At 41.3% G+C, this 13173-nt stretch overlaps 1 protein-coding gene across 3 annotated transcripts in view; it reads right to left on the bottom strand.

Moving 5' to 3' along the window:
- The window catches only part of emid1 (EMI domain containing 1), a 58592-nt gene that overhangs the window by 1379 nt on the left and 44040 nt on the right, over positions 1-13173 (bottom strand). The window contains exons 4-16 of one of the 3 annotated variants that reach the window (XM_039802285.1): positions 12099-12188; positions 11924-11985; positions 11685-11817; positions 10237-10281; positions 10026-10133; positions 7762-7869; positions 5229-5318; positions 3324-3376; positions 3151-3213; positions 3019-3063; positions 2737-2781; positions 2542-2553; positions 480-564 (exon numbers count right to left, since the gene is read on the bottom strand). In XM_039802285.1, coding sequence (XP_039658219.1) covers positions 480-564; positions 2542-2553; positions 2737-2781; positions 3019-3063; positions 3151-3213; positions 3324-3376; positions 5229-5318; positions 7762-7869; positions 10026-10133; positions 10237-10281; positions 11685-11817; positions 11924-11985; positions 12099-12188 — 939 coding nt within the window. Of the gene's footprint in view, positions 1-209; positions 301-479; positions 565-2541; positions 2554-2736; positions 2782-3018; positions 3064-3150; positions 3214-3323; positions 3377-5228; positions 5319-7761; positions 7870-10025; positions 10134-10236; positions 10282-11684; positions 11818-11923; positions 11986-12098; positions 12189-13173 lie in introns of all 3 variants that reach the window. The other 2 variants (XM_039802286.1, XM_039802287.1) reach the window with 2 other exon arrangements.

Raw genomic sequence — 13173 nt, 5'->3', positions numbered from 1 at the left:
TTTCAGGGCCTTTAAAGTAATATCTGTGCTACAACCAAAACAATTCATCCATAAGAATACATCTGCTTTTCAGTGACTAGATCAACATTCAGCAGTTCAGTAACAAGTGGTAATTGAATGCCTCTAACACCCGATCAAGACTTTCTAGAACTTGTCAAAAAGGTCAGTGAGGGCCGGCAGAGCTGTGGGTGAGGATGTCTCAGCGTTACCTGGCCAGATGATAGCCTCCAGAAGCGTCACCCTGCGAGCCAGAAGCTCAAGGTCTGCCTGCAAGTCGTGGAACATCTGCAAGCTAATGTCCTATTAGAGAGCAGTGACAGGGGGGACTGTGTGAGGGGGTGGAAACACCAGCCTGAGTCCTGGGGCTGCTCGCGACTGTTCCCACTCCCTGTCCCAGCAGTGAGGTACGGTGGGAGTTTTTGCCCCCCCCACCTTTGACCCCTGCCTAAAGCTGACCCTGCCTCAGGCCTCCTACTCACCATGAATACCGATCATAGTCTCAAGGATTAAAACCCTCTCGGCTAAGATCTTCAGCGCCTCTCTGATCTGATGTATTCCGTCCCCCTGTGAAGATAGATACAGCCGTCAAGGTAAGGAGCACAAGCCAAAGAACTGCTCGCCAAGATGCAAGTCATTTTCCTCTCAATACAATTCAGCAGTTAGAAGGTTAATACAGTCCACACGTCTGCCCAGCACTCTCAGACATATCTGTTCCCTGTATTTTTCTGTATCTCCCTCATTCTCTGGCCATGCTGCTATATGAAGTCAATCTCTGCCATGCTGGGCTGGGCAACATCAGCATGCACAGACCAGCCCGATATTGGTGACATAACACAACTGGATTACACTCTCCCAGGATTTAGATTTGATCATGCCATCTGCATTCCTTTTGTTGGGTAGCAGTTAAGCCAGGTGAGTATTTTCCGCACCACAGCTTTCATTCTTAACGCTGTGGTCACAATGTTACCTGACAGAACGAAGCCGGTATAGATTTACACTAAAATCTAATGTATTTGTCTTTTGTGAAAGGATAAGGCAATGGCTTCATGAGTCAAACCTTCAAAAATGAAAAGAGGAGATGAACAAGAGAAGTAAAGCAGACAGAGGCAGCTGAAAGCATCACCATCACAAAAGAAGGCATGCAGAGAATAGCTTTTAGGTGCCCAGGTGAGAGAACTGCTCTGATTAGTAACACAAACCAATGGCATACTTCATGTGTGAAGAAAAAAGGCAAAGTTTTACTGATTCATACAATTAGGCCTGATTACTTTTCTTTTTAATAACCACTTTGGTTCAGACTGAAATGTTGCTATGGATGGTCAGGATGAATTGTGATGTTGTGATCTTTCTGTTCTAGTGCCATCATCAGGTCACATACTAATACATTAGCAAAACTAAAGACATTCCCATCAGCCTCAGCTGTACTTTGTGTCTAGTGTTAATTAGCAGATGCTAAGATGGCGAACATGGTAAACATATCTGCTAATCATTAGCAGTTAACATTGTCATTTTGAACATGTTAGCATACTGACATTGCAGCATAGCCTAACAGAGCAACTAGCATGGCCAGAGACTCTTTGTCTTGTTAATAGAGAATTAATCCCCCCAAAAAACTTTTCAAATTCAGAGCTACTTTGCCTTATTTCTGTTTCAACGACACTGTGTTATTTCAGTCATTAGATGCATTCTGTAGTTAATTTTCACATCCAGGAAAGAAAGTTTATGTGGTACTTAAAGGTGAAATCATGCAAGGTTGCATTGTGGGGTAAAAGAGGAGGATAGCTGTATCCACTCCACTCACATCAGAGCACAACACTTCTAAACCCAACAGGACCCACCACTGACACATATGGAGGGATTTGGCATATACATTTTGCACATTTGCTTTGCGGTTCATTGAAACATTTTGAAGTCCGTAAAATCAAACAATTACAGTCAAATTCAAAGAAAATTGTCAAAACTTTGCTTTTAGAGGGATTTTTACTATATTCTACATTATTTCACTCAGTCAGAGAGCTGGTGCCTGGTGTCGTTACAAGATCGACATTGCTTCTTGTGTTTTGTATATTTCCATGTATATGCCAAAGTCAGATGCTGTAAAGGTGACTGTGAAAGGTAGCCATGGGGACAGTAGCTTGCAGAGGGAGTCAAGACAGCTTTAGGGTCAAGAGGACAGTGTCGTGACAGGGGACAGCAGTCCAGAGCACACCCCAAGGACCAACAAAAACAAAAACACATTAACACAAAAAGACTTCACACACAAAATTACAGACAGATCGACAGCTAAAATCACATATATAATCAACAGAAACAACAAATGTAAAACACTTTATGACTATCGACTGGGAGAAAAGTGTGGACTTGACAGAAAAAGAGATGTACACCAATTTGTGGCCAATCGCAGCCATAAACATGGTGGTTGTAGATCATAACCAGACCCTGAGATGTGGGTCATGGTTAGACTTGATTTAGGTTACAGAATAGATTCATTGCATTGCAAAGTGAACACGAAATGACATAAATAAATAAAAAATAGCTTACATTTAGATTGCTCTTGTAAAATGAGAGAGGTAAAAGAAAAATAAGGGTTAGACAGACAGACACAGAGAACATATTTAATGTTCAACAAAGGAATCTTAAGTTTATTTGTTAAATCTTCTAACTAAAGGTTAACCCCTCCTGTCTAGGTCCTGTGTCACCATGTGAACTGTGAACTACCACCAACTACTTTCTTACCGGCAAGCCCTTCTCTCCTGGCTCTCCCTTGGGACCCGCTGATCCCTGCGAAGAAATATTACCAACAGAACAAAGTTGACTTCAAAACATTAATGAAAGCAGTGCAGCAGTTTACCCAGACAGAATGAGCTCATTCTCCCCATGTTGTCACTGGTCAGTGTGATTTGTAGTGCTGCTGGTTAGCGTAGTTTACAGTAATATAACCAGCTAAGACATGTGTTGATGTTTCCCCCCATACGCTTGTTTACTAATCATCAAGGCAGCAGGGTGGAGATGACTTACCGGCTCGCCTCTGAAGCCCCTCTCTCCTGGGTAACCTAAAGGACCCTGAAAAAACCCCAAAGGCATGTTGTTTAAGGATGTAGAGTAAATGAAGAAAACCTACTGAATATCATCATCTGGGAGTGTACTCACCCTCTCCCCACGTTCTCCCTTTGGCCCCACAGGGCCCTGCGTTCCAGGGGCTCCAGATTTCCCCTGTATTGAGTCAGGAAGGAAATTATAAATGACAATGATGAATTTGTACTGCAACACATCTGACAGTGCTAAACTCAGTAAGTGCACGACTATGCTGGGAGTGAGCTTACATTCTGTCCTGATGGGCCAGGAGGTCCTACTGGGCCTTTGGGACCTGGTGGACCTGCGTAATAGATAGAAAGATTCATATTAGCACCAAACGCGTTCACCCTCTGGGTGGAGGCGGTGCTGGTTTTTAATTGGGTTTTTCCTGGATAAGCACTGAGCTCAACCTGAAATATGGTCAGCACCTTTAGGTGACTTTTTGACTTTATTAAAGTAATAATCTCACACTACAGGCAAAAACCTAATTTTTCAATTCACAATTTTTGGGCTATTTTGCTTCCATAACAGGTCTTCTTTCAGACTATTGGGGGAAAAAAAACATTCAAAATACACATTTAGGTGTTTATTTTACCATACTAATTGTGCCTGTAAATTTCTCCTAAATTCACCAAAGGTTAGCATTAGATAATGCCTGATTTACATATTACAGAGTGGTTTGTTCATATATCATTCATAGTCTGATTTATACACTATTTTATACCTACAAAACATAAAAATGGATTTTTTTTATGGCTGTTGACAGTATTTAATGAGTTATAAATAAAAGTAAATAATAAATAAAAGTTTTTTTACAGAGGGGATTTTAGATATAAGAGATATCCAAAATCCCTTCTGTAAAAACCTTTGACTCTAATATGTCATCAAAATGAAACAAGAATTTTGAACCTTACTTTATCCAAAGTTCACATTTCTGATCTGGAAATGTATGCAAATTAGTGCATTTTTCTCAAGATAATGACTAATTTGCATATTTTAACATAAGATTTCTGAAAACTTGTAATACAAAACATTATTGTCTTAATGTAAGTAATCAACTGAGAACGTTTCATGGTAATCTATAATTTAAACTATTTTCCCTATTCACCTGCAGTGTCTCCCCTTCATTGCCAGACCTTCCTCCACAGCACTGCGGAGGAGGGTCTGGCTAGTCCACACAGCATTCCGGGATGGGAGAAAAACGTGCTCTGGTTTATTGGCCTTTCTTTAAACCAATCACAATTGTCTTGGACGGTGCTAAGTACCGGGAAAAGCCGTGGTGCCGCTGCAAAATTCCCTCGGGAAGGAACTTGTTTTGGTGGAACGTGTACGTTCAAAAGTTGTTTTAGAAAACTCTGATTGGACAGATAGTCTAGCCAGCTGTCTGGATTTACCCTGCAGAGATCTGAGAAAAGGTTAACCATAGTCCTCATAAATCAACCAGAGTTTAAAATGCCAAAACAAAGGAAGCCCAAGGCAAAGGATATCCAGCCTAAATGAGGCAACGGAGCAATCCTGGAAGTGGAACGTTGAGGATATAGACTACCCCTTAAATGAATGTCTGTTAAGTCCCTATCTATCGCTAAATTAGGTAACACAATGGTGATTGAGCCTATGGCCCACGGGTGAAAGTATTTCCAATATTACAAACTGGGATCTGTGGAAATACCGGGGAAAATCACAAGCGGCGCCCAGTTAGTGTATATGTAGTGTATGTAGTTAGTGCATTATCACCCGCCAGAGCGGATAGGCAACAGACTCGCTTTTCCAACTCACTTGTGTGTGAAGTGGCTTACCGTTTTTCCCAGTCTCGCAATTACCGCTTATCGCCAAAGAGAATGAAACAGAGATCTTCGAGTTTGTAACTTTAAGCTGAGTAACTTTTAGTGTGTGGACTCAACTTTTAAGGATATTTGTGTTTGGTCACCTGGAATATGCATATCTTGCATATAAAATCACAAAAACTGAGCCTACATTTTTCTGACAGAGTCAAAATGAGACTATAAAATGAGTATTTTTGTATGTAAGATTTTTTCATTTAAGATATTTGCTTCTTTCAGTGCAGGGTTGGGGTTTTACACACACCCACGCACACACGCACACACACCCACACACACACACACAAGGGATAAACATTAGTGATAAACACTCACCGATAGGCCCAGGGGGACCCTGAGGTCCTGGAACAGGCAACCCTCGTGAGTCATGGAAAGTGTTGCTGAAAAAGGGGTCTTTTCCACGACCTAGAGTTGAAACAAAATGTGAATTTAATGGGAACTACTTTAGTTTGCATTACTGTACAAGTTGTGGATTACTGCATTACAAATGTATTTTTTTAATATTTTATTTTGTTTGTGTTTTGCATTTAAGGGAATCATTGGGACTCAGACCTGGTGGGGTTTTAGTAATTGTTTTCAATGATTGTCAACAAATCTAAAGTGCACTGCCATAACATGAAAATCTAATGTTACTCTCTTTGTAAATGCAGGTTTGTATTATGGGTATATGCAGTAATTTATGTGATGCTCCAACAAGCTCCACCCACCAAATTTTGGTTACATTTATTGATGGTGATCTTTAGGTTTAGGTCCATGGTTTTAGTAATAATATAGGCTGAGAGAAAGTGCTTCCTAACAAGTGTACCTGAAGAAGCCTGTTTGATTATAAATGAATATGATCTTGTGAAAAATAGTGATCCAAGTCTTTCAGTGTGTGATGTTTTACTTTTGCTGTATGACTCTTGCTGTAATAAGCACCTAGAAAGGCACTTGTGTGAATGCTGTGCACAAAGCAATCTGTGTTGATGCTGCTGACTGTGAAGCTTGACTCAGGGCAATGAAGGCCCTCTTTATTATATTAGAGTAGCCTCCAGAGGGCAGTATTTCCAAACAAATACTCAAACTTCAACAGGTTAGTAAACTACACTTAAATGTGTTCAAAACCACTGTGTTTCATCTTCATAGAAAAAGGAATGTAATACTGCATAAAAAAACGTTCTATATCCACTGTGTGGCAACACTGAATGGACGTCTACAACTAAATGAGTCTACAAGAGGAAGAGGGTGGTGAACGTGTGAGTATTAGAGGAAGTGTGCGGTCATTGGGTCATTTTACACTGACAGGAAACACAGATCCAATCGCAGCATTAGACAGGAGACACAGAGAGGAGGAGGAGGAGTAGGAGGAGGGCTGAAACATCCTCCAGCTGCCAGAACGTTGCACACCGCTAGCAGATCACGGCCAGAGGTGACATCCAAAAGAGGGCTGTTCCTCTGTGTCTCTCTCTTCACATATCATTTCCTATAAAGAACGCACTTGGATCTGCTGCTTAACGTGACATAAAAAAACGCGTGGGAGCACTTACAAACACTGAAATTAGATCTTTAAACAACATTGCTCCTCCTCTCTACTTTCTGGCTGCTGGTTTAGGAACCCTCTCCTGTTCAGCAGAAGGGAATTCCAACCTCCTGATGCAAACGTAAAAGCCAAATAAGCCAGTGTTTTCCAAAGGAAGCTCAGCACGTCCCCTACTGTTACTTTGATGTGAAAAAAAAATATCTTGCAGTCTCGGAAATCATCATACCAACCTCAACGTCCTCACAGCTTTCTCCACACAGGAACCCAGAGCTAACAAATCTGTGCGCTGCATACTTTATTTTACCACTGAATCCACATAAACCCGCAGATACGATGACCTTGAAAGAGCCGACGCAGGCCCCCATCTGTCTCTCACACTCCCCCTCTGAGCGGCCTACATCTGGAAGTTGTTGAGTGACATCAGTGATGGACAGGTTCTCATCTCAGCATGTGAAGTCTGAGTCAATGTCAGACTGTCTCTGCCTCCATTTAATACTCTTTGATTCTGTTCTACTTGGCTGGTAGACAATAAGTAGTAGCGGTTAAAGGATTACCACCATCCTGTCTGTTTCTCATTCTCCTTGTTTCTTTTGTATATCAGCAGTCCTACAACTTATGAGAGCTCTTGCACAGCAAGAGAAATCACGAGGCTGCTAAAGATATGAATATCAGCAGTTTGCAGCTAGAAGCCTCTAAAACCTACATCACCCAGTCTGAGAACAAAGGCTTTAATTGATTTTGAGTACATGCTTGTGGTGGGTTCATGGCTGTTTTTACACATTAAAGTCTGTCTACAGGTCTTGGGGAGTACTATTGTATATATGAAAGTTTTATAAAGCCTTTTGTGGCACTGATAAATTGCCTCAAATGATGTCACTTGAGTCAGCGTCGTTTGGGGCTAAAGACTACAAGTTTGAAAATTAAAAAAGAGAGTGTGGAGTTAGAAAGAAGTGAGCTTACAGTTACCAGACTTCTGTAGCTCGCTCCTCATCTCTGCTTGAGGCTAACAGCTCAAGGCTACATTATCTGTTACTAGCATAACACTCCTGAATCTACATACAAACTGTCGGAGGTCGAGTTGCATTGTGAGTAATGTAGGTGCCAGGTTTTGGCGGTAGATGCTAGATCAGATCCGCCATACGTGTCTACGTCAAAGGACGTGCCTCTTGGCCTGTCTTATTCTGCCTTATTCTGCCTCTGATTGGCTTACCCTAGTATTCTTACCCTAACCCTAACCAATCCCCACTCCCATGCCTAAAGCTAACTACGTCGACCATGAATTTGTGTCATGGTGACTGTATGAAGTCTGTTAGTTGTCCAGGGTCTTACTGTGGTCTGGTTCTGGGATGTGGGCACTGGCTGGAGCTGGAGGCCCTGGAGGGCCAGGCGGGCCTGGTAGACCCCTCTCTCCGGGAAGGCCTGGAGGACCACGGGGGCCTGAGAGAAAGGAATGACAGAAATATCACTGTGGGGACAGACATACTGTACTTCAGAGGTATGTCATATGATCATAACATTTCTTCTGGAGAGACACATCACAACAGCAGACTGGTAATTATAAATGAGGGTGATGCGATGATAGGAGGATAAACTATGACAATAGATTAAAGTGCTGAATGATACAACATAATAGTGTCAGGCAGGAGTGTGTGTGTGCCTCTATATGTGTGCATGTATGTATGTGCATATGTGGCATAATTTCAGCAACTATACGGAGGAGAAGTGTATGAACTGGCCGACTTTGTTTCTCTGTAATTAACAGAAGGAGGGTCTCTAATGGTGCAGTGCTGGAACTGACTCAGTGACATGGGAAAACTCAAATAAACACCATTAAACTCTGCAAAGTGTTACTGGCACACTGGTTCATAGCAAATGAAAGGCTCCCTGCATAAACACCACTGGCTTTTGGACATGTATGTGTATGAGTAACAGCCTGTAAGTGGTCCATATGGGCCGGTCAGTTAAAGTGTTCCTTCTCCTCCCCCAGCCTTTTTTTTTTTGAAGGCGGAAAAACGTACCACCACAACTACATCTGACCTCATTGTTTGGACTCTACTGAGGTAATGCTGCCCCTTAAACACCACCTCTTGCCCTCTAAAAGACCCAGACTCACCACCTCTCTGTTTATGTGCTGATGCAACTGACAATGACAGTCCACTAATTACTGCTTTGCAAGGTAATGTTATTATAGCTCTGATTTGACACCTCTGTGGGCCGTTTTCACTTAGCTTTGATAAACACTGCAGCATGACCGTCTGGGTTTTGGCTGCGCAGGGGTCTCCAAGCTACAATCTGCGACATAGTGGTTGAAATGGCCAATCAACGTGGCCCTTTAGAGTATATGTGACATATTGGGGGGGGAAACAATTTTCATTTTTTTCTGCAGAATAATGGTTCCCTGGAGATGCCGGGGGATACTGCGTCAAAGTTTGTAAAACAACTCTCTTCTCAGGATTCATCATAATATACAACATCACTCCTAACAACACAAGTACACTTTTCTCCCATCTTTCCAAGAACCTCTGGATCAAAAACATATTTGTCTAGATTTTCCATGACATTGGACATATTCCAGTCCTGTGTTTATCTTTCTTTTTAAAATGAAAAAAATCTGCAAGAAAACAGAGCTTCGGATGCAAGACATAGATCTGGTTTTGGGTACTTATATGGTAATGGAGATAGAAAAAACAATAACACCAAAGGCATATGGAAATCATAAGGACCTGGGATTTGTGTATATATAGCTCATGTTCATTTCAGATTGAAGTCACATGGAGCTTCTCGGAAAGTGGGTTTGTAGTTTAACTTTTGCTCTAAATCTCATCTTTACCCAGCACCAGGCACAGAGCAGGGGTCGTATGTTAGCCTGAGAGGAGAGGCACTCCCTTCATGATCCAGAGCAGAGAAATAACAGCCTATAGCCAGAGCAGATGTTGCGACAAACTTATGCCGCCATTTACTCGGTCATCATTCAAGTCATAGCTGCCTGTGGATTTACTTTTTCCCCAACAGCTCATTTATTATTTGTACATAAGGTCTGAATACATAGAGCAGATTTATGATTCTGGTTCGTGAGCAGCAGCAGCACATGTTGGGGAGTTTTTATGTAGTCTGAAAACAAATGCTTTTGCTGCCCACTGAAACAGCACTTTTAGAAACATATGATTTTAAAGGCCAACGGACAAAATACCCAAATTCCAGAAAGTTACCAGCAGGCCACTGGAACGCTCCAGCATTTACCACTGGAGGGTCTGTGGGTTGACCCAGTGGTTTAAAAGAAAGATAAACTCTGCAGCAGGACATCACAGATCAGTCATTTGTTAGCGATCTCTCCGTTTTGTCCACTGTTGTTTCCACAGGTATTTGGTCAACAGTGAGCCATTCAAATGTCTTGTTCTACAGACAATAGCTTAAGTAGAGAGGCAAGTATACAACTGCCCTGCAACTCCCTCTGTCTCTCCCAATGACACAAACAAGTGCTTCATGACAAACTGTGTCAACAACTACTACGAAAAGGTTCATTTGTTTCTCTCAGCTCACAACTGTCTGCTAACAGCGAGCTGTGTCTATCTCTACTTTCAGTCCTATCTTACCTGCAGGTCCCGAGGATCCCTTCAAACCAGGGCTTCCAGATGGGCCCCTTGTCCCGGCCTCCCCCCGAGGCCCACTGGGACCTGGCAGCCCTCGAGACCCTGGCTTCCCTAAGAGTAAGAAACAGTCATGACGAGTAATCACGAAGCCTTAACTGGTTTACATCTTAAATGGTTTTACATGGATTGAAAGGCAACTATGGTTACAATTTACCTTCTTTGCCAGGAAGGCCATCTCTCCCCTTTTCACCCTGAGGACCTGTAATGAAAACAGAGAGATGGCTTAATTGAGAGGTGTGGCTCTATGAAAGAATCTGGGCTCAAACCACCTGGAGAAGAGGTTGTTTGAAATCCACGGCGGGATGGGGTGAAACTCTCTAAATTCTAAGTAATAGAGCAAAAAGACTTCTCATTACTGTCTAAGTCATTGTTAGGTCTGATTTAAATTTCAGTTCCAAAATACTATAATAATATTTTCAATAATTAAGAAAAGATATTTTTGTAGTTTTTAAAGGAGCCATTGATTAATTTTGACTCAATGGATTTCTTTTTTTGCAATATATTTTATATACACAGTATGTTACATTCAGTGCATTAAGGGTTGCCCCACCGTGACCCTGTTTTAGTGAGACCCTGGATCCATATAAGGGCAGGGGGGTGTAACACATAACACATAAAACGCAACAGAAAAACAGAGGGAAGTGAGATGGGAAAAAGACAGAACTGACAAAACAGGACAGCCAATGGATGGCTGGTTGAATTATATGGCATAAGTTAAAAAAAAAAAGAAAGAAAAAAAAGCTGTATAAAGCCCTTTGTGTTGTGTGAAGTCTGATAAAATTACCTCAAGTGATAACACTTGAGTCAGAGTTGGTTGTGTCTGAAGACTACAAGTTTAAAAATAAAATAAATGTGTTGGTGTGGAGTTAGAAAGAAGCGAGTTTACCAGACCTCTGTAGCTGGCTCCTCATCTCTGCTTGAGGCTAGCAGCCAAAAGGCTAAATTAGCAGCTACTAGCATAATACACCCAAATCACTGACCGAACTGTCGGTGGTCAAGCTGCATCGTAGGTGCACCAGGTTTTGACAAAGTCTAAAACTATGTGTTTATTCTATAGACGGTAGTGAATGAGGGTGGGATTTTGCACACAGCCATAGACAGCAGCACCCATTTATCACAAGGACTGTCTCATTTTTCTACAAAACTTCTGCCATCATCAAAGTAATTTGAAAGATTCTATAATCACATAAAATTCCTTCACATAGTGGCTATAAGTGGGTACAACATTTGGCTAAACACATTTTAATATAACTTTTTAAAGGTCTTCTGACAGGGTTAGTGAACTCTAACAGTGCTGGGCTCGACTCCAGAAGAGGACAGAGAGAGAAAGAGAAATGTTCGCTTTCCACACAGCCACAGAGCACTGAAAGTGAGCAGCGCAGACAACTGGGCTTAACTTTTGCTAAAGGAAATGAGTGTGTATGTAGTGGAGGAAATAAGATATGAGCAGAGGCAAGCAGGTAGACGGCTAAGAAAAGCTGCAAGGAGTGATTTCTGACTAAATTATCAAAACACAAAACCCTAGACTCAACTTAATAGAAATATGCAGTCTTTTTTTTTTAACCTAAAACCTATTCATGCATGACAGCATGATATACCTACCTGCAGGTCCCTGCTCACCAGGAGCTCCCTGAGTGGGCACAGCCCCCATCAGTAATGAGGCCTCTGGTGCAGTTGCTCCTTTACCCTGAAGGTGGCGATGTGATATGGAGGCTGGGACAGTAAGTAATTGGACCTGGTACAGGAAGACATAAAACAAGTGTGGGCAATTAGCCAATATGCTTGTTTTATGTATTATATTTCCCAGTGATTCAGATACTGTGTCTGAATGACTACAGTACCTTCGCTTCCAGTGAGCTCAGCCGGTCAGTCAAAGCTGTGATTCGACTGCAGTTGAGACAATCTAGAGAATAAAAACATGTTTGCTTTGCCTTCAGGAATCAGGAACTTAAATATGTAGTTTATATTTGCTATTGTGCTGTATAGTCAAAGCAGTAACATGTTCACAGCTCTTACTAGAGATTGGCTCTCCTGTGCGTGTGGGCGGGCGGCGAAGCGTGGATGATTTCCTCACTGCCTCTTGAGCTACAAGCTGGTTCCCTGCATCTGTAACATAAGATAAAGATACAGAAAGAAAAAAGAAATTTCAATTTTTATTCATATTCATTGCAAATTGTGCGCTTTGTCTGTTAAGGTAGTGCTATATTAGTGCAGTCCATTTACCATCATACGCAAAATGGCAATCAAATGCTGGGAATCACAGTTTCAAATTCTCCCCTAGATCTATTCAATTGTTTGATGCCCACAATACTTGGCTCTCCACTAAATCAAATGGAAATCAACTGTTTTTGATAATGCTGGTCACATGAGAGCGGAGAGGAGGCAAAAACACCAAAAGTTTAAAAATCTTTGAGTTTTAGACCGTTGGTTAGACAAAAACGAGACATCTGAAGATGCCAACCAGGGTTCTGGAAAATTATGATGGGCATTTTTCACTATTTTCCTAGTTGACTGACTGACAAACGTGTGAAACATGATGCAAATACAATATACTAGGAATTACAGCTATATTGGAGGATTGAAGTAGTAGGAACAGTAGAAAGTAGTGTTTCCCTAATGCAGAGAGAGCTGGAAACAAGACCAATGAGAAGAAAAAAAATTTTTAAAAAAAAAAAAACCCCCAAAAAAAAAAAAAAATATTTATTAACTATCCCTTCTCTTTTTTTTTTTTATTTTTTTTGAGCCTCAATTAATTTATGCCATGCGCAGATATTGTAGAAAAAAAATTAAAAAGGTCAAGGTATGGACAGGCAGCAACAGAAAAACAACTGAGCCTAAAGAAATAGTGACAATAAAACAGTTTAACTGATCAAACTTCTAAATACTCCTTAATAGGGGGCAATATGTCATTTTGTGTTTAACGTTGTCATCATTCCAATGATATGAAGTTACACTGTGCTGTGTGTTGTGTGAAGATGTTTCACTGTGGAAGATACCAGAAATCAACTTGGTCTTCTTACTATTAGCCAGAAAGAGATGACAATAAGTTAACAGGGTGTAGAGAAGACAGAAATGGAAATCACCAGAGATT

This window comes from Perca fluviatilis, chromosome 6 (assembly GCF_010015445.1).
Source record: "Perca fluviatilis chromosome 6, GENO_Pfluv_1.0, whole genome shotgun sequence".
Taxonomy (NCBI): Eukaryota; Metazoa; Chordata; class Actinopteri; order Perciformes; family Percidae; genus Perca; species Perca fluviatilis.
Note: the sequence above shows the minus strand (reverse complement) of the source record. Positions and strands in the feature narration are given on the sequence as shown.